General features: G+C 37.0%; 1 protein-coding gene across 1 annotated transcript in view; it reads left to right on the forward strand.

Annotated features, from left to right (window-relative positions):
• Window positions 1–11158: 11158 nt before the first annotated feature.
• The window catches only part of LOC127557587 (vomeronasal type-1 receptor 1-like), a 73320-nt gene continuing 58286 nt past the window's right edge, over window positions 11159–26192 (forward strand). The window contains exons 1-2 of the mRNA XM_051990895.1: window positions 11159–11252; window positions 13708–13787. Coding sequence (XP_051846855.1) covers window positions 11159–11252; window positions 13708–13787 — 174 coding nt within the window. The remainder of the gene's footprint in view (window positions 11253–13707; window positions 13788–26192) is intronic.

A 26192-nucleotide genomic window follows, 5' to 3' on the forward strand; every position in this document is an offset into this window, starting at 1 on the left:
AATCAGAACAAAAAAGAAAAAATGAGAAAGAAAATGAAATGCAAACAAACAAAAAAGGTGAAAAACTATGTTGTGATCCACACTTTAAGAATGCAGATATCTCTCTCCATCACAAGTCTTTCATAATTGCCCTGAACAACTCATTGTTAAAAAGAGTTACATCTATCAGAATTGATCATCACATAATCTTCTTCTTGTGGCCATGTACCATGTTTTCTTGGCTCTATTCACTTCATTTAGCATCAGTTCATGTAAGTCTCTCTAAGCCTCTCTGAAATCATCCTGCTGATCATTTCTTATAGAACAATAATATTCCATAACATTCAGATACCATAACTTATTCAGCCATTTTCCAACTGATGGGCAATGATTCAGTTTCCAGATCCTTGCCACTATAAAAAGGGCTGCCACAAACATTTTTGCACATGTGAGTTCCTTTCCTTCCTTTAAGATCTCTTTGGGATATAATGCCAGTAAAAACACTGTTGGATCAATTCCACCAACAATGTATTAGTGTCCCAGTTTTCCCAAATCCCTTCCAACATTCGTCATTATCTTTTCTTGTCATCTTAATCAATTTGAGAGGTGTTTAGTGGTTTCTCAGTTGTCTTAATTTGCATTTCTCTGATCAATAATGACTTAGAGCATCTTTTCATATGACTAGAAATGGTTTCAATTTCTTTATCTGAAAATTGTTCGTTAATTATTCTTTAAATGTTTAGTAGAATTCACTTATCCATCTGTCACTACAGATTTTTAATTAGGGAGCTGATTAATAGCTTTTTCAATTTGTTTTTCTAAAATGGGACTATTTAAGTAATTTACTTTCTCCTCTGTCAATCTGGACAATCTATATGTTTGTAAACATTCATCCATTTCACTTAGATTATCAGATTTATTGGCATATAGTTGAGCAAAATAGCTCCTAATAATTGCCTTAATTTCTTCTCCATTGGTGGAAAGTTCACCCTTTTGATTTTTGATACTAGCAATTTTATTTTCTTCTTTCCTTTTTCTAATCAAATCAATGAAAAGTTTATCTATTTTTTGGTTCTTTCATAAAACCAACTCTTACTTTTGTTTATTAGTAATTCAATAGTTTTTTTTTTTATTTTCAATTTTATTAATCTCCCACTTTTATTTTCAAAATTTCAAATTTGGTATTTAATTGGGGGCTCTTAATTTGTTTTTTTGCTAGCTTTTTTAGTTGCAACCCCAATTCAATGATCTTCTCTTTCTCTATTTTATTCAAATACGCATCTAGAGATATAAAATTTCTCCAAAGAACTGTTTTGGCTGCAGCCCATAAATTTTGATGTGTTGTCTCATTACTGTTATTCTTTTGGCTGAAATTATCAATTTCTTTTATGATTTGTTGTTTCATCCACTCATTCTTTAGGATTAGATTATTTAGTTCCCAATTAATTTTTTTCTATTTCCCCTGACTTTTTATTAAATGTAATTTTTATGATTATGATCTGAAAAAGATGCATTTACAATTTCTCTCCTTCTGAACTTGATTTTGAGGTTTTTATGTCCTAATACATGGTCTTTTTTTGTGTAGGTTCCATATATCACTGAGAAAAAAGTATATTTCTTTCTGTCTTCATTCAATTCTATTTACCTCCTTACCTTTTTTCTTATTTTATGGTTTGATTTACCTGCTTCTGATAGAGCAAGATTGAGATCCCCCACTAGTATAGTTTTGCTATTTCTTTTTTGAAGTTCTCTTGTCATCTAGGAACTTGGATGCTCTACCACTTGGTACATATATGTTTAATATTGATATTACTTCATTATCTATGGCACCCTTTAGCAAAATGTAATTTACTCCCTTGTCTCTTTTAATTATATCTGTTTTTGCTTTTGCTTGATCTGAGAACTGAATCGCTACCCCTGCCATTTTTACTTCAGTTGAAGCATAGCAGATTCTACTCCAATTTTTTATCTTTATTCTGTATGTATCACTCTAAATGTATTTTTTGTAAACAACATATTATATAATTCTGGCTTTTAATCCATTTCCATTTTATGGAAGAGTTTGTCCCATTCATATTCACAGTTAAAATTACTAACTCTGTATTTCCTGCCATCTGATTTTTCCCAAATTATATTTTTTCTTTTCCTTTTTTCCTTTCTCACCAGAGATTTTCTTCTGATTATCACCTCCCTCAATCTGCGTTGCTCTTTTACAGCCCCTCCCCCATTTCTGATTCCTTTCCCCTTCTACTTTTGTTCTCTCTTCTATTGCTATTACTTTCCCCTTTCCTCTCTATTATTTCTCCTCCATTATTTCCTTTCTATTATTACCTTTCCCCTTTCTCCTTCTACTTCCCTAAAGGATGAGATAAATTTCTATATTAAACTAAATGTGAGATATTCTCTCTTGAGCCATATCCTATGAGATTAAGATTCACACAATGTTCATTTCCCTCGCTTCCTTCCCTCAATATTAATGGGTCTTTTTTGCTTCTTCATAAGATGCAATTTACCCTATTTTACCTCCCTTTTGCTCTTCTTCCAGTAAAATCCCTTTCCCCACCCATTTCTTTTTTATATCTTCACAGTAAAGTCAAATTATACCTATATCCTCTAAGTATACTTCTAACAAAGATGCAATTCTTGAGTTAAACATATCTTCTCATATATGGATGTAAATGTTTTTACCTCTAAAAACATGTTTTTTCCTTCCCTTTTTACCTTTTTATGTTTCTCTTCAGTTCTGTATTTGAAGATCAAATTTTCTGTTCAGCTTTGCTCCTTTCATCAAAAATAAATGAAAATCCTCTATTTCATTGGATATCCATCTTTCCCCCTGAAAGATGATTAATTTTGCTAGTTGATTCTTAGCTGTAATCCAAGTTCCTTTGCCCTCAAGAATATAATATTCCAGGCCCTTTGATCCTGTAGAGTGGAAACTATTAGATCCTGGGTAATTCTGATTGTGGCACCTTGATATTTGAATTATTTCTTTCTGGCTGCTTACAGTGTTTTCTCCTTGATCTGATCATTCTGAAATTTAGCTAAATTATTCCCTAGAGTTTTCATTTTGAGGTCTCTTTCAGAAAATGATCAATGGATTCTTTCAATGGCTATTTTATCCTCTGTTTCTAAGACATCAGGGAAGTGCCCCTTGGTGATTTGTTAAAAGATGTTGTCTAGGCTTTTTTTTAATCATGATTTTCAGGTAGATTGTTTCTCCTGGATCTATTTTCCAGGTCACTTGTTTTTCCAATGAAGTAGTTTACATTTACTTCTATTTTTAATTTTTTTCTTTTGGTTTTGTTTCAAATGTTTGATATTCTTAATGTTCCACTGAGTCATTTGCTTCCATTTGTTCAATTTAATTTTTAGTAAATTTTCTTCAATTAGTTTTTTTATCTCATTTTTTTATCTCAAATTTCGTCAATTGAATTTTTAAAGGAGTTGTTTTGTTCATTGTTTTTTTTTTTTTTCCATTTCAGAAATTCTGTTTTTCGAGGAGTTTTTTTTTTTTTTTTGTCATTTTGCCAAAACTCTTTTTATGAGTGATTTTTTTTCAGACAATTTCTGTTTCCTCTTCCAGAGCTCTCATTTCCTTTCCCCATTTTTCTTCAAACTCTCTTTTAAATTCCTTTTTGAATTCTTTAAGATCCTAATCCTTTAAGATTTCATTAGGGGATGTCTTGTCTTTAGTATCCTCAGGGTTTGAATTTTATTCTTCCCTGTCTCTACAAATGATATTTACGGTTGGAGCTCTTTTTGCTTTTTTGCTCATTTTTAAAGGTTGAGATCTGCTCTTAAGGCAAAAGGGAGATTGTCCCAAGTTTCCCCTACAGGTGACAAGGGCTTCCTACTGCCCTGGGGCCAACGCTGCTTTCTTGTGTTGGGTGGACCTGGCCACGTTCTCTTGCCATGCTGGGCTTCAGGAGCTCACTATTTGCCTTTTGCAGTTGTGTTGGATGTCTCATAGCTACTGTGCTGATTCAGTGGTTTCTGAACCAGGACAGTGGCAAAGGCTGCTATGTTTTGGCTCTTAGCCAGAGCACGGAAGTCACTTTTCTCGGGATTCCCTGTGAGGGGCGCTGCATCTGCACCTGTGCTGGGCTACACCTTCCTCTTGCCTGAAGAGACAGATCTTTGCTGAAGTTTCACACAGATCTCCACAGAGCTCTGCCATCTCTGCTCCAGTCTGGGGTACATACCTTGAGAAAAACCATCTACACTAAGCCTTTCCAGGGCGTTTCCTCTCCCTTCGTTGGACATTTTACAAACTGGCTTCTACCCTCCTCATACCATTAAAAAACACTTTCTCCAGTTACCGATGATCTCGTAACTAAGAGATCTTAACTAAGCATCTAATTGCTTTTTCTCATTCCTCATATTCCCTTCTCTCGAAGCCTTTGACATCATTCATTCATTCACTCATTAATTCATTCATTCAGTGGCTGATTCTACGTACACAACATATGGAAGCCGAGTCCAATTTACTCAGTCCCTCTCAGCTTCCGTCTCAATCCCAGACAATTTGGACTGTGTGGAGCGGCCGGACCGCGCCCCCTCGTGGCCGAGAGAAAGACTATTCGCCCGGCGTTACAGTTCCTCACAGGAAACGTAAGGCTGTGGGGTTTCCTGGGAAATGTAGTCCGTGAGCAGAATTTGCGCAGGCGCAAAGCTGCCTTAGGCGGGCGAGAGGTAATCCCTTAGTCTAGCAGTCCTCTGAAGTCTGTTCTTGGAAAGAGGTCCCAACGCCGGCCCCTTGGTCCCAGTGCACCAATCCCAGGAAGCAGAGGCGGCTTTGGCGTGCATGCGCCTCCGGCCCGTCACCATGGTAACCGCTTCTCCTTTGTGACGTCATCACCCACCCCGAGGGAAAGCCGGGAATCCTGAAGATATCCAGGAATCAATCCCGAGTTGAACATCACCCCCAAGCTGTGACTGAGCAAGAGCTTTCCAACATCTCCTAAATACTTCCTTCTCTCCTCTGAGGCTGCCCCCACTCTGGTGCCGATCCTCATCACCCCCTATCTGGACATTGCAAGAGCCAGGTGGAGGAGAGTGCTTCCCCCCTCTAGCCAGTTCTCCATTAGGCTAAGTGATCATGAGTAAACTCTAACGTCTCTGTTCCTTCCCCCATCAAATATAAAATCTGCTCATTGGAGTTCAAAGCCCTTCATTACCCATCCTTCCCCTGCCCGGGCCAGCCCCCACCTTTCCAGGCCCTTACACACCACCCTAGGTTTTACCCTTCGCCCAGTGACAAGGGGCTTCTTAGTTATGGCACAAACAGGACTCTTCCTTTTCCATCTCTTTGAGTTTTCACCATCCCTCATTGGAAATCAAGGCAGCTAGAGAGTGCAGCAGACAGGACATCGGACCCTGAGAGACCAGAGTTCAAATCTAGATAGACCAGCTATGTGAAACCTGGGCAAGTCACTTAACCTTGTTTGCCTCAGTTTCCTCATTTGTAAAATGAGCTGGAGAAGGAAACGGCAAACCGCACCATTATCTCTGCTAAGCTACAGAGAGTTAGACTGAAAAAAATAAAGAACATCCCTGAAATGTTTTACCTCCTCGTCTCTGCCTTCTTGTTTTTCTAGCCTGCGTCAAGTTCCTTTTTTTAAATAGCAGGAACTGGCAAAGGACAATTCTGGCTCACTACTGGTCTATAAACTAAGAATGATTTGAAAATTTTAAAATACAAACCAAAAATATTTTAAAATGTAGCTTGTTCTTTGTTCTGCAAGATGACCTTGGCAACTGGAAGGGCTTGCAAGTGAGTTGGATTTAAGTGAGGGAGGTCTGTGCAAAGTCTCTAGCCCTACTCTCTGTTCTGACTCCTTCAGGGCTCAGAGGCAAAATAGTAATTAGCATATCTGGGGCTGGCTCTGGCTGCTGTAAGAGACCTTGGTCTTGTGAGACATGCTGAAAAGTTGGTTTCCACAGTGTTGCGAGCTTTGAGGTAGTGTGGGATAGTGAGTACCACTTGACCAAGAAGTTTTCAGAATATGAGAGGTTAAGGAAGGTTAAGATTCCACAGAACAATTAAGTGATCAATAAATTGTCCTGAACAAACAAGAAAGATTGTAACCCAGAAAAAAGGGACCAATCCCTTCTGTGAAGGGAGGGCTGAGCCCCACTACCAAGTATAAAGATTCTCCCACTTCTCTGCTCAGGGTTCCCTCTTCCTGAAGAGAAGTGGGGCCCGCTTCTGGCCAGAAATATTAAGATTCTTCTTTAATAAATTTTTCTCCATATCTGATTTTCAGTGTCAAGAGTGTATTTCTAACAGTCTTTTCAAAATATTTTGGATACTCTGTTTCTTGGAGCTAAGGCCCAGGAAACAGGAAAGAGGCTGTGTCCTGATCTTGACATAATAATTCTTTGTGCTTAGGATGATATCATCCTCTGGTAAAGTCTATTACTGGGACCAACACCAGGTGTTCATTGATTTAGCTTTTCCAGGGTCATATATCCTATATTCATAATCTCTGTTCCATATTATATTCAGGTACTGCACTCATATTCCCATCACATGACTCCCAAGACTTGAGACAATACCTTTCCCAAAGGAGCAGTGGGAATACTAACTCAATACCTAAAAATAAGACCTCCCTTTGATACAGGAGGTTAAGCCCTCCTTCTTAGGAGGGAGAATGTTTATTTGCAAATGTCGTTTTCCTTATTTTGAAATTAATTAAATGTTTCTGTCTCTGACTGTCTCTAGCCTGCTCTGTTTGTTTGGCTCACCCAGAGATAAAGAGTCCATTCTGTGTTAAGGACTTTCTAGGTTTCAGTGTGATGGAGACAACACCCATTAAATGATTAAAGTTAGTTAAGAAATGAGGCCTTTTCTATCTAGTTAAAAAAAAAAATCAATCAATCAATCATACGGTTCTCAAACTACAGCCCACGGGCCAGATACGGCAGCTGAGGATGTTTATTCCCCTCACTCAGGGCTATGAAGTTTCTTTATTTATTGTTTTTTTTTGTTTTTACTATATTTTACTATATATAAAACTTTATTGTTTTTACTATAGTTTGGCCCTCCAACAGTCTGAGGGACAGTGAACTTGCCCCCTATTTAAAAAGTTTGAGGATCCCTGGCCTGGAAAGACCTTTCTTGCTCTTTACATTCACTCTGAGCCAATCAGGATCCAAACAACAACTAACTGGAGCTTAGCCTGGAACCTTTTGTTGGCATCAATGACAAAGTGATTTGGATTTAAGGTACCAAAGGTACCTTACTTAGTGTACTGTAAGGTACAGTCCTTAAGAAACAAATAGAACTGGTAAACTCCAAGGTATCTAGTGAGGTTACAGCAACTCAAATTTTTATTTCTTTGGACAGAGGCTCTTCATGTAAAGGCATTATATCCTATGTAAATAGAGAGAAAGGAAGGAGAACAAGAGAGGAGAAAAGAAAAAAGGGAAAGGGAAAAGAAATGAGGAGCTGCATTTGTCCAAGTGGGTAGCCAATTGGATCAGCAGTGGACAGCTTCTCCTACTCAGTTGGTTGTTTGTCCTTAGTTCTCTTTGAGAACCATGACATCAGGAAATTGATGACTTGCGAAAGAATTGGATTTCAGTGCCCAGTGTCAAGATATAAATCAGGATGACTTGAGATGGATCTGGATGCAATAGGAGACCTTTTTGATTACAAAAGATCCTTTTAAAGAAAGCTCTTCTGGGTTCTGATTTAAAAAGTCTGGAGGAAGCTAATTAGCCATTATCAGATGTCCAATTGAATTATAGTCTAATTGAATCTCTTTTAGTTCTTATTTTTTCTTATAAATTCTTCTTTATTGTTCCTGTTATAAAAATCAACTCTGCCAATCAGTCAGGCTCTCAGATAATGAAGTCCTGGGTAAGTAGGTGGGGTTGGCAATGAAATCTAAAGGAAAGGCACTGATGGGGAACAATCTTACAATTTCACCCCTATGGAGGTCTTGGGAAACCCCACCTTACTGTATCCAATCAGAAAGCTAAGTTATGATATCAAACCTCCAGGTTAAATTTCCCTTATAGATCTGTACAGGGCCTACACTATCTTTGCAGAACCCTTTTTGGATTAGCCTGCCAAAACATTCTGCCTCTTGGTATCCTACTCTTCATCCCCTCCCCCAGACCTCATGGTATCTTTCTCCTAGTTGTAGGACTTAATTCTTTTAGGATGCTAAATTCTTCTGTTGATTTAGCTGCCATCAATGGCATACTCCTACCTCTTGGCATATTCCTTTTACTCTTGGTTAAATTTGTGAGTTCCATTGGGAAACTATTCTTTTGTTTTGCTAATTGTTAAACCCTTTTTCGTGCCCTCCCAAATTTATTTCATATTTACTATTCTTGGTATCTATTTTATCTCTTTATTTTGTCTGTAAACTCTTCTCACAAATAAATGGAACTTTTGGCAAGGAGAAAACCATTGTGAATTTTTCACATGTGAAGAATTGCTACCCAACTCCATCTTTTGATGCTGAACCCCATTATTTGGTGCCAATCTTCAACTTCATCATTCTCCATGGGAGGAGTCAGATGACCCTATTTGATATATGCAAATTTGATATATGATAAATGCAAGTGTTGAAAATTAAGTGATAATTACAAATTAAATCGGTAACTGTGGTCCTTAGTTTACTTTTTCTTTCAGATTACTGACATTCCCATAGGGCCAAGTGACACTCAGCATGTCCAGAGCAAGTCATTTTCTTCCCTCCAAACTTGATCCTTTTTCTGTTGCAGGAACCACTATCTTCATCATCATTCATCTCCTTACTCACTCTGAATAACCATTTAAAAAATCTCTACAGCCTCTTTCTTTTCCACCCACCTCTATCTCCTTAGATCATCACTGACCTTTTTACAGGCCCTCATCACCTTTTTTTTTTTAATTCTTTTTATTGTTAAATCTTTTTAATTTTCAAAAGATGTGCGTTGATAATTTTTCAACATTAACTCTTGTTAAACCATGTTTCAATTTTCTCCCTCTTCTCTCTATCCCCTCCCCTAGATAGTAAATAATTCAATATACATTAAACATGGTAAAAATGTGTTAAGTCCATATTTATACAATTATCTTGCTGCACAAGAAAAATCAGATCAAAAAGGAAAAAACTGAGAAAAATAAAATGCAAACAACAACAAAACGAGTGAGAATGCTATGTGATCTACACTCCGTTCCCACAGTCCTCTCTCTAAGTGGAGATGGCTCTTTTGATCACAAGATCATTGGAACTGGTTTGAATCATCTCATTGTTGAAGAGAGCCACGTGCATCAGAATTGATCATCATATAATCTTGCTATTTCGTGTAAGGCGATCTCCTGGTTCTGCTCATTGGTAGCTCTTTGGACATAGTTCCAAATTGCTCTCCAGAATGGTTGGATCAGTTCACAACTCCACCAACAATGTGTTAGTGTCCTAATTTTCCCACATCCCCTCCAACATTTATCATTTACCATCAGGTGGAGAGTGGCTGAATAAGTTATGGTATATGAATGTTATGAAATACTGTTCAATAAGAAACAATCAGCAGGATGATTTCAGAGAGGTTTGGAGAGACTTACACGAAGTGATGTTAAGTGAAATGAGCAGAACCAAGAGAACATGGTACACGGCAACAGCAATGATCGATTCTGATGAACATGATTCTTTTCAACAGGAGGTGATTCAGGCCAGTTTCAATGGTCTTGTGTGAGGAGGGACTGTGGGGATCACAGCTTAGTTGTTTTTTTTTGGGGGGGGAGAAGGGGGTTTTCTTTTCTCTCTCATTATTTTCCTTTTTGATCTGATTTTTCTTGTGCATCATGATAAATGTGGAAATATGTATAGGAGAATTGTATATGTTTAACATAAATTGGATTACTTGCCACCTAAGGGGGGGATGAGGGAAGGGAGGGAGAATAATTTGGAGCACGTTTTTTGTGGGGATGAACACTTAAAACTATTTTTACATGTAGTTTGAAAATTTAAAAAAATTCAAAAAATAAGAGATTTTAAAATAAATAACTAAAAAATAAATTAAAAAATAACAAAAAAAATGCTCTTTGCCCTCTCCTCCCACTCCCATCATCCCTTCCTCCTCGGTCTCTCCCTTTTTCCTTCCTTCCCTCCCTCCTTCAGACCCACTCCTCTCTCTCTCCTTTGTTCCATTGCCTGCAGGCTTTCCGACCTACAAAGGCGAGATAAGGGGCGGGGACTGTTTCACTTTTATCTTTGAACACACGGAACAACGGAAAGTCTCTTCCGCCCCGCGGGAGTAGAATCTAAGTACTGGAGGATCGATTGATGATTCGAAGCCCCGCCCACTCAGCGATTCCACTCTCAGAGGCCCGCCCACGGTCCCCGCTCCGACCCTCCGGGAGCGCTGTCTGTCCCCAAGTCTAAACTCGTTCGTCTCGGCCGGTTCTGCGCAGGCGCACCTTCGGCAGTCGGCTTCGGCCCCTCTCGCGGGCTCAGTCCTCCGCGGTCACGTGAGCCGAGACGGGTGCGGGCTCGGGCACGCGCGCCCTAGGACCCGGTACGTGCTGAGTACGTGCCCGGAGCCAATCCGAGGAGGGCAGAGCCGAGAGGGAACTTAGGGTTCATCGCGCACACTGCACACGGTGTGCTGAGGAAAAAAAGGCCGAGAGGAGGCCGAGAGTCCTAGATCACAAGGATAGTGAGTGTAGTCCCAAGTCTTGACGCGGAGGAGGCATTTAATAAATATTGCTTGATGCGGCAGGGTCGGAGCAGGATTCAAACCCTCACTTTAGAAGTAGAGAAAATTGAGGTTCTGGGAATCGATAGACTTTCCTCGAGCTTTCCTCCACCCCCCTGAATAGACGCTTCGATAATGGTCGGTTGTTGAAAGAACAAAGTGACCTGTCCACAGCCACACAGTTTCAGCTGTACATTCTGGGATTCGAACCCATGTCCTTTTCCCCCAGCAGCCCCCTCTCTCGCCCCTCCCCACGGTACTGCCGCTTCCTGGATAGTGGCCCGAGGGTTCTCCCACACCGGAGGTTCTGCATTCTCCAGGAGGCCTGGGGGTGGGTGGGGGAAAGAAGAACAGTCTGCAAAGTCCGGGGAGCCCTCTTTCCTCCGAGGCTCAGCCCGCCTCTGATTTTGTGGGTTCGCCAGCATTTAACAAATCGCTTACTAAGTGCCAAGCGCTGGGGGTGCCCAGAAAGCACCCAGAGATGCCCGGGAGCCTAGCGGGCCGAGGGGAGCGCCAGCCTGCCTGCGGAGTCAGGAGAGTCCGAATTCGCATCCAACACCCGCCATTCCGGGGCAGTGAGACATCCTCTTCACTTTTCCAATCAACTATAAGTCTTCGCAGTTTTGTCTCCCAGAAGCCTCTGCTTTCCGGGAGACAACAACCACTTAGTACAGATCTTTCCACCTTCTTACCCTTAGTCACCTACTAGGTTTTTTCACCTGGGTTGTCATTCCATCTCCCACCTTCAGAACAACCTTCCCCACTTAAAAATAAATAGTAAATTTTTGAACCATTAAAATCCACAAATTTCAAATCTATAAGGACAACCCCCCTTCCCATGCTTTCTTTTCATATCTTATTATTTTTATAGTTTTAAAAATATCAGCATTATCTTTACAAGAAATAAAATCACCCCATTTGTGTCCTTTTCTAAATTTTCATATAATTATGTGTAGTACTTACATGTATGTATATATTTACATATATTTAATATGTGTAAGTATATATATATATATATATATATATATATACATGTGTGTATATATATATTTATATGCATACAGACAAGTATAACTATTTTTACTTGGTAGGCATTCCTGAACCAGTGTTTTATAATCTTGAAATAATTAAGCACTAGTTTTTGTTTTTAACTCATTTTATGGCAATTATATACACAAATGTTTTAATATATTTATACAAAATTGTTTAGAAAATTAATCCAATCTCATTAACACTCCTTCCCATTCAAAAGATGAGGTTTTGAAATCAGGACATTTGAAAAATGGGGAAACTCTGGATTTCCTCAAGTCATTGGTTATTAATAATCGTTTCCCTCAATAATATATATTTTTGATAACATACATGTATAATGTAACATAGTATATGTTTTTTATTTAGTGTCACATAGTTTTGATAATTCCTGCTATCATTTCTGATATGACAGCCTGATGACTAATGATTCCGTCCATAAGCACCTATTGTGTTCTGGGTCCTGGAGATAGAAATAGAAGATGAAACAATGCTCTCAAAGTTCAGTGGGCATGGAGTGGGTTAGATGCCAGCTTCTTAAAACTGGGATGTTACCCCGTGTGGCATCTCATAACGTAATGTGGGAGTTGTGATTATGATTTATTATTAGAAAATGTTTGATTTGTACACCTATTTAATATACCTATACACCAGGGGTCACCTAAAAATTTCTTGGGCAAAGAGGAGTCACCAGTGAAAAAAGTTTTAGAAGCTCTGGGTTTGATAGGACATGATGCTCGCTCCAGGACTTGACTTTGGAGGTCGATGATTTAATAGGCAGGTAGGACTGGGCAGGAGTGTGCTGGAGCCAGCACCCTTATAAGTAGATTCACAATAAACATAAAGAGCATAAATGCAAACAAAATTACAGTGTCCAAGGTCATGGAAGAAAGAGAAACATTGACAATGGGAATCGAGAAAGCCCTGTGGTGGTGTTTGTGCTGTATAACCAGGGTGGAGAGGATGGAGAAGGGATCTGTTGAGGAGCTGTGAGGGGAGCAGTTTGATCAGAGTGAGGACGTTTATCTCCCCCACCGAGGACTATGAAATTTCTTTATTTAAAGGCCCACAAAACTAAGGTTTTGTTTTTACTATAGTCCGGCCCTCCAACAGTCTGAGGGACAGTGAATTGGCCCCCTATTTAAAAAGTTTGAGGACCCCTGCCATATAGGATCATCTATTGGGGGGGGTGTCACAAAATTATGATTTATTATCAGTAAATTTATTATCAGAACATTATCAATGCCCAAGTCCTAATTAACCTCAGGATTTAGTCTCCCTCATCTCAGATCAGCCATCAAATCTGCTCCTTGTGCCTTCCCCAAATCTCTCAAATTTTCTCCATTCACAATTACCACACTTACTTTGTAATTCACGCTTTATAATTAGTAAATATTTATTATCAGTAAATTATTGATTTGTATATTTATGTACCTTTATGACTGGGATTGCAAAAACATTTCTCTGCTGACGGGATCCTGAGTGGAAAAAGTTTAAGAAGCCCTGCTGTAGACTGAAGAAGTATGGACAGATGGAGGCTATCTCCAGGCCTGATCTATATATTGCCACAGACCCAGATGTCTCCTGAGAGAGTGAGGCTGGTGATTTTGCATAGGTAGGCTGCAAGCAATCTTTTCCCAAACAACTAAATCTCTTGGGGAAGCCCCATCTCTTCTGGTTTCCTACCTGAGCAATGTCAAAAGGTCTTGCTTTAATTCTAGCATTTCATGAATCAACTTTTAGCCAAGTGAGGTTAATATTAACAGGAAACATTAAATATCCGTGAGATATTTGGCATAATAGAATGCTATAAAAGGAAATTAAAGATTTCCCTTTACAGACCCTGGATCTCCCAGACTCCCAACTCTAGCACTCTCCATGACACATATTGCCTTTTCTTTTTTATTGGGAGAGCTATGGTCCTTACTTATCTTGTGTAAGGATATTTCTAGCATGGTAAGTCTTGGAGCCACCATTTTGATTCCTTTTCTTGCCCCCTAGGTTTATTGTCTGAAGATGGTTCCTTTCTCCACGAGGGCACCAGAGAAGGGAAGGGCATGACCCTGACAACTGGGTCACAGGCAAGTTGAGCTTTGTTTTATTTAAATGTCATCTTGCCTGTCAGTCTGTGATGTTTAAAAAAGTTTGAGAGAGATCATTTCTTGATAGTTTAATCGTTTTTATTAATAATACCAGCATTTTAATGAGAGGATGGTTATTTGAATGTCTTTCTCTTAGACCAAAGATAATCCTGGTGGTGGGCCCAGAGCTTATATTCCCCTTTAGAAGAGGGGTGGTCTGAGGGTGGCAATCAACTCTGGTTGTCTAACAATTAATGAGAGAATGAATATTACAAGGAGGGGCTGAGCTATTGAAATGAACTTTGATCATATCACTTGCTTCCAAGTTCTTCCCCCTTTTCCCATCTCCCACCTTGAACAATCTATTCAAAGAATTTGTCTCCCCTCCCATCAAATTTGAGTGGAGTATAATGCCTTCCATGTGGGTGGGTTTTGAACAACTGTTAAGAAAGTTAAGTCTATCTCATTATTAGTGATAACCTTCTAGAGACTGAATTTTTGAAATTGGACTTTAGAGAAAGGGGAAACTAGTGATCTCTTCAAATCATTGGCTCTTAATAATCATTTCTCTCTATTCCCTTTTCTGGTTCTGGGACTCCTCCCCAATATTTCCCTTCTAGCACTTGAATCCCAGTGACTCTCCCCTAGGGCCATTTTAGGCAATGATGGATTCCCAAAGGAAAGTTCTCTACTTGTTTAGAGTCACTCTCTTCTCCAACCAATAGTTTCCTATTCATGCAACAGGCCTTTGAGGCCTGCTCTCTCTTAAGTCTTATTCCAGGTGCTCGGATAAATTTCAAAAAATATGACCCAGTGCTTGAAATCCAAAGTCTCCCATGTTAAACTAGTGACAAAGCAATGAGAGGATCTGTGAACAAGGGCAAAAATTAGTCTGAATTAAGAATACATATTCTTGAGGCAGCTAGTTGGTATAATGGATAGAATACCAGCTCTGAAGTCAGGAGGACCTGAGTTCGAATCCAGCCTCAAGACACTTAACACTTCCTAGCTATGTGATCCTGGGCAAATCACTTAACCCCAATTACCTCAGGGGAAAAAAAAAAAAAGAATACATGTTCTCTTTATTGATTGTTAAATCTGAAAAGACACTGTATAGGCCACTGGTATCAAACCCAGTAGAAAGTTATTGACTCATATTGAGTTAAAAAACTACAAATCTGTGTTGCATTTTGTTTATTTGTTGAATTTTTTCCTAATAAAGTTTTAATCTGGTTTGGGGCAGACTCTAGAGTTTTGCATTCTGGGGCCTGGCCTGGGGCCCTTCAGCCAGAATTTGATACCTCTGAAACCCCAAGGCCAACAAACTAGATTTCAATTTCATTTCTCAGGACTTTTCCTACTTTGCTTTCTGGCCTGTGCTTTTATTCAGAAACAGGGAGATGAGGGTAAATTTAGAGGCAGTAAGGGAAACTTCAAGCTGGTTAGCTGGAGAGGACAGTAAAGGAGAATCCAAGTCATGAGAGCAGGATGAGCAAAAACTTGGAGGTGGAGTCTGGCAGGAATGACTTATTGTTATCATTATTATTATTTGAGGTAATGGGATGGAGTGACTTGCTCAGCACAATTGTTAGTAAGTCTCTGAGGTCAAATTTGAACTCAGGTTTTCTTCCTGAAAAGGCCAAGGTCTCCCATTTCATGCAGAACCATTCCTAGTGGTCCTGATTTGTGTCTGGCCATTGAACCCAGAAGGCTCTGAGGGGAAATGAGGCAGATGATCTTGCACAGCCTCCCTCCCTGAAATCTAGCTTCCTTGCATGTCATGTCATCGCTCTCATGGTCCTTTTGGAGAACGAAGACTACCAGCATCTGTCTGATTCTAGGCCATTGTTGTATTCACTGAGCCACCCAGCTCAATTCATCCTGGCAGATCCTGAAAGTTGTCAGGGGCAGCCTGAGATATGGGGCTTTATTATGTAGCCATTGAAAGAGTTTGCACAAAAGGATTTGAAAACTGTAGCAACTGGTCAATTAATCCATCACTAGGCAACTGTGAAGTCCTTACTCCATGTCTGGCTTTTGTGCTAAATTTCTTTTTTTCCTAGCTTTTGTGCTAGATTCTGAGGGTACAAAGATGCAGGCTCTCAAAGAGCTTCCTTTCTAATAGGGGAGAATACATGCATGTAGGTACAAGAAACACATATATTCCTCCCTTAGTGAGAAGAGGAGGCCAGGCGCGAGCTTCCCTTTCCTGAGGTGAGTTTTATAGCAAAGTGGAATCTATAAGAACGTGATGGGGCTGGGGGGCAGGGAATTCTTCAGAAGATCTGGCTTCAAATTCTACCTCTTCTGTGACTTTGGGAGAGACTCGATTTGTTTTGGAACGGCTCCCATGTCCTCTTTGAATTTCAAATGATATAACCTTTCAATACTAAAGGTAACTGTCTATAAGATTGTTAGAGAGAAAGTGGTACATAGCGTTTCCTCAGTGGGGAGATCTCCATCTCAACAAAATCCACTCATTATCACTCTTCCTGCCTGGCTTCCTCTCTAGCATAGAAATGGGATTATTTTGCCTAGAGCTGACAAGACTTAGAGGGGACATGATCATTAGGAGGCCATAAAGTAAAAAGAATAATGGTTCTGTAATCAGAGGACCTGGATTTAAAATTCTGTGTTTTATCTAAAATGTGACACTATTTCAGTGGATCTCAGTTTTCTCATCTGTAAAATGAGAGAGGAAACAGGTGATCTCTAAAGGGCCTGTCAGCCTTAAATCTACAATCCTGTGTATTAGGCAGCACTGTGAAAGAAAGATTGATGACTCTTATTCTTCATGGCCCCCAGCAGAGCCAGTCTCTGAAAGTTCCAGGGCCCCTTTCTAGCTCTGCATGAGAACTTAGCAATCAGATTTCTCTAATAGACTAAGAGAAATAGGAGATGCTGAGATTGCATCCCAGGAAGATGCAGGATGCCTACTGAGGGGTTCTGGGATTCTGTGACTGGGGCTGAGTAGACAGGGAGAAGCCAGCAGGTGGGACCCAGTGATATCCGGGCCCTTTCCAACTCTGAGATTCAATGAAGTTTAAGGTAGAAAAAAAAGGACAAAATCCTGGTAATTACTGATTGGACAGTATGCCACCTGGTATCAGCTTCTTGTCATTGCAGCTGAAGCTCTGCTCCCAGATCCCTTGACTTTATTTAGAACATGTTAATTCCACTGGACAATATTAGCTTCCATCTTTGTTTTTGTCTTTGTACCAGCTTGCTTAGCCAAATGCTTAGCAGGTAGTAAGTATCTAATAGGAGACTTCATTCAACTGACTTAAGTCCCTTCCTTCTAGATAAGGAGTTCTGAATTTGGACTGCAAGTTCTATACATATACATAGAAATATATCATATATATACATATATGTAATGGGCTGAGGCTTGAGTTGATGCACTGAGGTCCCAAGCACATGAGGCTAAATAGTAATTGGACCATACTCTATTAATATATAATCTTGGAGAAAGAATGGCCCCCGCCCACTCTTTGTGCAAGTCCTGATGTGTTGTATAGGAAATGACGATTTTGGTGGGTGGAGGCAGGGGAGTGGAAAAGGAAGGGGAGGAGAGCTCAGATGGCTCAGTGGATAGAGCACCAACCTTGAAGTCAAGAGGACCTGAGTTCAAATCCAGCCTCAGACACTTAACAATTCCTGGTTGTGTGACCATGGGCAAGTCACTTAACCCCAACTGCCTCAGCAAAAGCAAAAAGAAGAAGAGAAATAAACAGGAAGCCAGCTAGCTCTCCCCTGCCTCCACCCACCAAAATCGTCATTTTCTTTACAACACATCAGGACTTGCACAAAGAGTGGGCGGGGGCCATTCTTTCTCCAAGATTATATATTAATAGAGTATGGTCCAATTACTATTTAGCCTCATGTGCTTGGGACCTCAGTGCATCAACTCAAGCCTCAGTCCATTACACATATATATTTGGGGATGCATGCTACACACACACAGCAAACAATTCACATATTGTTATTGTATTTACATATATTTTTAAACGATATAAATACATATCTTGAAAACTATATTTCATTACAATTGGTTTCCTTTGCAGTCATATATATTTTATTTTATGCACTTAAAAACATTCTTCTAGGAAGTACTCTACAGGTTTCAAAGTCTGATTTTCCAAGGGGTTGAAGTCATCTAAAAAAGTGAAGAACTTTAATGATTGGGGGGCATCATGGATGCTCAGGCAGTAAATCAGCCTAGTCTTTCTCCAAACTATAGGGATCTGGGGATACAGGCAGCAGGAAGATGAAGGTCAGCTTATCAGAGATGGCAAACACACTTTCTACTTGAATACCAGGGTTTATCAATCACCAATCAACATTAAATGTCTCATCTCTGTCAAAAGCTGTGCTGAGTTTTACAATAATGTTCTAAATAAAGTAAAGGGATCTGGGAGCCGAGCTTCAGCTGCAATGACAAGAAGCTGACACCAGGTGGCACACTGTCCAATCAATAATTACCAGGATTTTGTCTTTTTTTTCTACCTTAAACTTCATTGAATCTCAGAGCTGGAAAGGGCCCGGATATCACTGGGTCCCCACCTGCTGGCTTCTCCCTGTCTACTCGGCCCCAGTCACAGAGTCCCAGAACCCATCAGTAACTTTTCATGATTCCATTTGGGGTTTTCTTGGCAGACATAATGGAGTATTCCATTGCCATTTCCTTCTCTAGTTCATTTTACAGATGAGGAAACTGAGGCAAACATGGTTAAGTGACTTGTCCAGGGTCCTACAGCTAATAAATGTCTGAGGCTTCACTCCAGGTCTAGTGCTCCATCGGTTGTATCACCTAGCTGCCCTGTACACCCATGTACAAAGTAGTTAAGGTTATGGTTGTTTGGGACGGAGGATATTAGCAGTTGGAGGGCATCAGGAAAGACTTCATACTAGAAGATAGAATTTGATTGCTTCTTAAAGGAAGAGAGGGATTATAGAAGGGGAAAGTTAATAAGTATAAATGTAAAGTTCTTGATCCAAACTCAAAAAATCAATCATACAAGCACCAGATGGAGGACTTGGCTAGATGAATGATATAAGAAGATTCTGTGCTTTTTCATGGACTACTTCCTTAAAATGAGACAAAAATATGATGTAACAATAAGAAATGGTTACAAAATGTCTAAAAACAAGCATACAAGCAAACTTATGACCAGTTATTTGAGTGAAGGTTAATTTGGAATTAGAAGCTGCTTTGGGAATCATATAAAATGACCTCATTACCTCTGATTCCTCCATTCACCCATCTTGTTCTCCCTCTTCAAACTGTTTTGGATTAATTTTGAATTTATTTTGCACACCCTTATTTATGCTCATGTTGTCTCCCATGTGAGAATGTAAGCTCTTTGAGGTCAGGAACTGGTTCACTTTTGTCTTTTTATCTTCTTAACTTTTCATTTCTTTTACTTATTTATTTATTTTTGTTATTGGGGGGAGGGGGAAGGAAATTAGGTCTAAGTGAGTTGCCCGGGGTCACAAACTAGTAAATATCTGGGCCTGTATTTGAAATCATGTCCTTCTTACTCCAGGGCCCACCATTGAACTATCCATTCTCTTTCCCCTCCTCCCCCCCCCCCCCAATTGCTTTTCATAGTGTCAGGAACATGACATACCTACTTCAGAAATGCTTATTAATGATTGTGGTAAACTTAGATAATTAGCACATTGCTTATAAAATAGAAATCACTTTTAGACAGTAATGGAAGGTATAAGTTGTTGGAAAAGATGGGAGCCAGGATTCTTATTTTTTTTTTTTTTTTGGTTTTTGAATCCTTTTGCCAGTCTGGTCATACCTAAACCTTTTTCTCAGAAGAATGTTTTCAAGTGCATAAAATAAAGAACATAATATTATAAAGGAAACTAATTATTTTGACTTATTGTAATCAAAATATTTTTAAATGGCAATATTATACATGTTTATTGATGCATTAAATAATGAGTAAATTTAAAATCTAAATATGGTAAAATGAAATTGAATTTCTCAAAGACATCAGTTTGCTGGACATGGCTCTTTTCAACAATGAGATGATTTAGGCCATTTCCAATGACAAAATTAGAGAAATCTTTCTGAGTGAGTGGCTGAATATGAACAGTAATTATTTACTTGAAGAATATCTGCTAGGTCCTAAGAGAAAGCCTGAGGGTAGGTTTTCCTTTAAATCTTTTTATTTTGATTTTTTCAAGTTGACTTTGTTGTAGTAGCTTCAGTCTATAAGGATAAATTAGACTGAAGTTAAGGCTGTCTTTTCAGACAGCCTCTGGCTATGTTTGAGGATAAAGTAAAGCCTGACTAATCAACAGACTAAGTCCAAACCTGAGAGTAAATTGAAGTTTATGGTGGAGCATTTTTATTGCCAATTTGCATGGTTGATCAGGCTCAACTATAAAATTCTTAATATTTTGTCTGTCATATATGGCTTGGAAATACTCTGTGGCTGATTTCATTTTATCGCAATAAAAAGAAGTAGCATTATTTGAATTGGATCAATTGACCTATTTATAGAAATTCTTAAGTGAAGATATCCAACCAAAATGATGGATTTTTAAATGAATTTCCACACTATTTAGTTCTTTCAGTAGATCACCCAATTTATTGTTTGTTAAGTTTGTTATATACTGAACCACTGTGAGAATTTTCTCTGCGGTATTTGAACATCCTCAATATAAATAGGTCTTCAATTGTTGGGTTTGTGAACTGGCACAAAAAAAGGAGGAAATAACCATATACCAACTTTTTTTTTTATTATTAATTAAGTACCTTGAATTGAATAAAAGTTCTTTGATTTAAAAAGAGTTTTCAGGTCAGCTCTCTTCATTTTGGTTCTCATTCACTAATTTCTGTCTATAGAGGATTTATTAAACTCTTTTGCTACATTGCTTTGTTGTTGTTTTTTCTGCACATCTCATACCAATAAGCATTCACTACTTTTTCCTGACAATCAGGAATACATACCACAAAGTACAAATCATCTTTTACCCTTACCCTCAGAAAAGATGTAGTAACTAGAAGATTTCTGTGTTTTATGTATACAACTGCTCTTCTTAATTTCTTAAATTTTGATAGAGGAAAGGGAGAGATTACCACTGGCGTTGATTGGACTTATATTAAATATTCTTCCCCAGACTCATTAATTTCAGTTACACTCAATTACTGCCCCCATAAATTCAGATGTTTGGCCACTTAGTGCTTTCAGAGTGAAATGCCAGTTCATGAGAATACATAAAATTATACCAAGTAGAAAATGATAGGGAGAGTGTGTGGCTATGATTAATTTTATTTATTTCATTTAAAAATTTTATTTCACTTCTTTTTATTTTATTTTTGAAATCCCAGCAGCTAGAACTTTACCCTTGTAAGCTGTTAGTATACATGCATGGAACTAAATTAGGAACAAATTGTCCATACAGTCGTCAGAAGTTATGATACGTCAGAATGATTATTGATTCAAATACTGAAATTTAATATAAATATAAATGTGTATAATGTATATACATATAATGTATAAATACACATTTATATTTATATTAAATTTCAGTATTTCAATCAATAATTAAAATATTAAATGTAAGTATATATATAATGTACATATATATGTATATATATATATATATATATAAAATGTACATATATATGTATGTGTATATATATATATATATACTTACATTTAATATAAAGCTAGCAAATTGAGGTAAAATTGGTAATGTTGGAACCCTACTCTCATCTTGATTGAAGAGGAATCAACATTCATCTTTAGAAGTCCTTTGACTTTGTAAAGAGATGAGAAAACTGGGGATAAGCTGAGGGAGTGTTGTTTACAAGTGTTAGATTAATATATAGGAGGCTGTGTGGAAAAAATAAGGGAAAACTTTTGGAGGATGGTATAGATGAGGATTAGAAATGTGAGGAGAGAAGATAAGGGATGAATTCTTAAAGATTCTTAAAGAGGTGGATAAAATAAGGAATAGGAAGATAAGGGGAGAAGTATGTAAAATGGGACTGGACAAAAAAAAAGGCTGAGAATGATGATAGCAAATAAAAATACGATGAAAAGAAATACACAAATAGGAATTATAGCTTTGAATATGAATAGGAGATACACTCACCCACAAAAAGGAAATGGATAATAGAATGGATTCAAAATCAGAATCCAACACTATGCTTTAATATAAGAACTACATTTTAGAATGAGACATAAACACAGAGTTATAATATAAGGTTGAAGTAGAATTTATAATGCTTCATCTGATGCAAAAAGGGCAGGGAAAGCAATTGTAAACGCACACAAAGTTATGTACTGATTGATTGAGGAATAAATACTTTAGAGAAATTTTAGTCTACATGAAAATGAATCTTTCCTAACAATTCTAGATAAAGAGCAATGGACTATCTGAAAAGTTAAACTCTGGTGATTATATCAATAGACACGATAAAATAGATTTAATTAAAATGATTAAAAGAATAAAGATATTTTGATAAAAGGTACCAAAGAAAATGCAGTAGTGAATCTATATGCACCAAATACTATAGCATCTCAATTTTAAAAAGAAATTTAAATGAGTACCAAATGAAGCTAGATAGTAGTACTATAATAGTAGTGACTTGTTCCCATCTTAGAACTAGATAAATCCAACTAAAAAGTAAATAAAGAACTCAAAGAAGTGAACAGGATTTTAGATAATCTACGAATGATAGTTATCTGGAGAGAATTGAATGGAAATAGAAAAAAATATACCTTTTTTCTATAGTTCATAGAACTTTATAAAGATTGTCCTGTATTAACATATGAATATTTTAATATTAAATTTAATATTAAAAGTTAAAAAGCAGAAATACTAAAAAGTGTCCTTTGCAGATAATGATATAATAAAGTCATTTTAATAAGGAACATAGAAATACAGAATAAAAACTAACAACCTAAATGTTAAAGAATGAGTGGATTAAAGAACAAATCATAGAATAATCAATAATTTCATTAAAAAGAATGACTATAATGAGACAACATATCAAAATTTATGTGATATAGCAAAAGCAGTGACCAGAAGAAAATTTAGAAAGATAAAAATTTTATATGAATTGCATAAACATTAATTATTAATTAATAAGCAATGAGATGTATATTTAGATATAAATTTTATATAAATTTGTATCTCTAAATGTTTAGGTTAATAACCTAGAGAAAGAGCAGGCTAATGAAATGGATATAAAATTCAAAAAGAACAACCAGAAAAAGATCCTAGTTAAATACTAAATTGGAAATCCTAAGAATTAAAGGAAAGATTAATAACAATGAATGGAAATTCCCATTGAAGTAAAAAAAATAAACATTTTTATGGAAAAAAATGAAATAGATAAACAATTGGAAATTTTAATTTTAAAAAGAAGAAATCCAAATCACTATTTTCAGTATGAAAAGGATGACTATACCACTAATGAAGGTGAAAGTTATTTTCCCCCAATTATATGCTGATAAATTTAATAATCTAAATAAGATAGAAAAATACTATATATATATATACATATACATATACATACACACACACACACACACACACACACACACAAATTGCCTAGAAATAGAATATATTTCAATAATTGAACAGGCCATAAAGCAGTTTTCTAAAAAAAAAAAAAAAGTACCATAAGCTCACTGATTTACAAGTGAATTATATTAAAATTTTAATAAATGGGGCAAGTTACTTAACCCCAATTGCCTCAGCAATAAGAAAAAGAAAAAAAAAATAATGAACAACTAATTTTGTAATTAATTATTTGGAATAATTATGTCCTATGAAATTGCTTTTATGAAACAAATATACTGAAATGTAAATCAGGAAAAGTAAAAATAGAAGGAAAATTATATTAATTTCATTAATGAAATAATTATTTAATAATTAATTTCATTAAAGAAAATTGATGCAGAAAGCCTAAATAAAAGATAAGCTAAATTAGAACAAATGTGTGACAAAGATTGAACATTATAATCAGCTGGGGTTTATAGCAAGAATGCAGGCATGGTTTAATATAAGGAAAGTTATTAACCCAATTGATTATGCCAATATTAAAATTTTTTTAAAACTAAAACAGTTTTTAAACTGGTGATTATATCAATAGACACAATAAAAACTTTTGATAAAATGCCACACTCATTTCTATTTAAAAAACAAACAAAAGTATTGGTGTAAGTAGTTTTATCCTTAAATTAATAAAAATCATTTACATAAACCACCTGTCATCCTTATTTATACTGAGGATAAACTAGAAGATTTCTAAACAAGATTAAGTGTGAAACAAGAATGCCCCCTATCATTAATGTTATTATTTTATTTTAATATTTTATTGGAAACCTTAACAATATCAATAAAGGAAGAAATATAGAAGGAATAAGAATAGAGAATGAGCTAACACCATAATCTTCGAAACTAATGAAAATGTAGTTGAAACAATAATTTTGATAGAATAGGCAGATATTAAATAAATCCACATAAAACATCAGCATTCCCATTGATCACAAACAAAATCCTCAGGAAGAGATAGTAACAGAGGCAGAGTCAAGAAAGCAGAAAAGGAAGGGACTCATCTGAATCTCTCTTTATGACAAAACAAATTCTAGAGCAACAGAACCCACAATAAAGAGGGAGTGAAACATTTTTCAAATCTAGACTTAGAAGATCAGCAGGAAAGGTCTGATGAAAGAAGATGAAAGTGGAGATCAATCTGGCAGAGTCTCTTTCAGCACAGCCCCAATCCTAGAAAATTAGGATCAGGCCTTCGGAGCCATTGAATCAGGAGGAGCAGGGATGACTTCTGGCGCTTTCAGTCCACAAACAGTAAAGGACTTTATCAGATAACTGGTCAGAGAGAGATGACGGGTACCTTTGCTAGTACTAAAGCAGGATTCTGTTGTTTTGATCATCCATGAATGCAAATTGTAGTCCTAAAAAACAGTCACTGAGTTAGGAGGAATACTAGCACATCAGTGCTTGCAGACGCTATAAAGCAGGGACCCTCTTTACAATCTCAGGAAGGGAAACAATGTTTTTGCTCATTCCCAGTCCAGAGCACAGATCATGAAAGTAGTAAATATACCTCTGATTTCTCACTGAAAAAAATCTCTCTAGAAATTCTCTGAAAATAGCTGTACAATAACCCTGAAACTTGGGACAGTACACTTTCAACCCTGGAAACAGAGCCTTACTTGAACAGAGTTACAAGTCCAGTTATAGGCTGGGGAAATGAGTGAAGAACAAAAAAAGATTATGACCATGGAAAATTTTTATGGTGACAAGGAAGATCAAACCACATACTTTGAAGATAAAAGAGTCAAAACTTCTATATCCAAAGCCTCCAAGAAATATATAAATTAGTCTCAGGTTATGGCAGAGCTCAAAAAGGGCTTTGGAAATCAAGAGAGGCATAGAAAAAATGGGAAGAAAAATGAAAGTGATGGAAGAAAAATCATGAAAAAAGCTTGGTAAAAGAGACACAAATACACAAAACACTGGAAAAAATAACTTAAAAAAAAGACTGCCAAAATAAAGGAGATATGAAAGTGAATGAGAAGAATTACTGAAAAGGTAAATTTGCCCAAATGGAAAGAAACATAAACATTCACTAAAGAAAAAGTTCCTTGAAGAGTAATATTGATGAAATGGACAAGAAAAAACACATCCACTGAAGAAAGCAACTTTTTATTTTTATTATTATTATTTTGCTGAGGCAATTGGGGTTCAATGACTTGCTTAGGAAAAAGCAAATTTTTAAAGAGTAAAATTGAACAACTAGAATAGGAAGTACAAAAACATTTGCTTAAAAATGAGAATTAAGCAGATGGAAGTTAATGACTTTATGAAAAATCCAGAAGCAATAAAAAAGGCCCCCCAAAATGAAGAAATGGAAAACAATGTGAGAAATCTCATTGGGAAAAAAAATGTGCTCTGTAAAACAAATCCAAGTGAAATAAATTTAAATCATTGAATTATTTCAAAGCTATGATAAAAAAGTGCATATGATCTTTCAAGAAATTGTCAAGGAAAACTGCCCTTGTATTCTACAATCAGAAGAAAAAAATGAAGATTCAAAGAACCCACTAATCACCTCCTGAAAGAGATTCCAAATAAAAACTCCTGGGAATATTGTGGCCAATTTTCAGAGCTTTCAAGTCAAAGAGAAAACACTGCAGTCAGAAAGAAACAATTCAGTATCATTAAGCTGCAGTCAGAATAACAAGACTTAAGAGTTTCTGCATGAAATATCATATTAGAGAGGGCAAAGAAGCTAGGATTAGAACCAAGAACCTCCTGCCCATAAAAATTGAGAATAATCCATCAGAGGGAAAACAAAAATTCCATGAAATAAAAAAGAACTTTTAAACATTCTTGATGAAAAGA

The sequence above is a fragment of the Antechinus flavipes genome, chromosome 3 (assembly GCF_016432865.1).
Source record: "Antechinus flavipes isolate AdamAnt ecotype Samford, QLD, Australia chromosome 3, AdamAnt_v2, whole genome shotgun sequence".
Taxonomy (NCBI): Eukaryota; Metazoa; Chordata; class Mammalia; order Dasyuromorphia; family Dasyuridae; genus Antechinus; species Antechinus flavipes.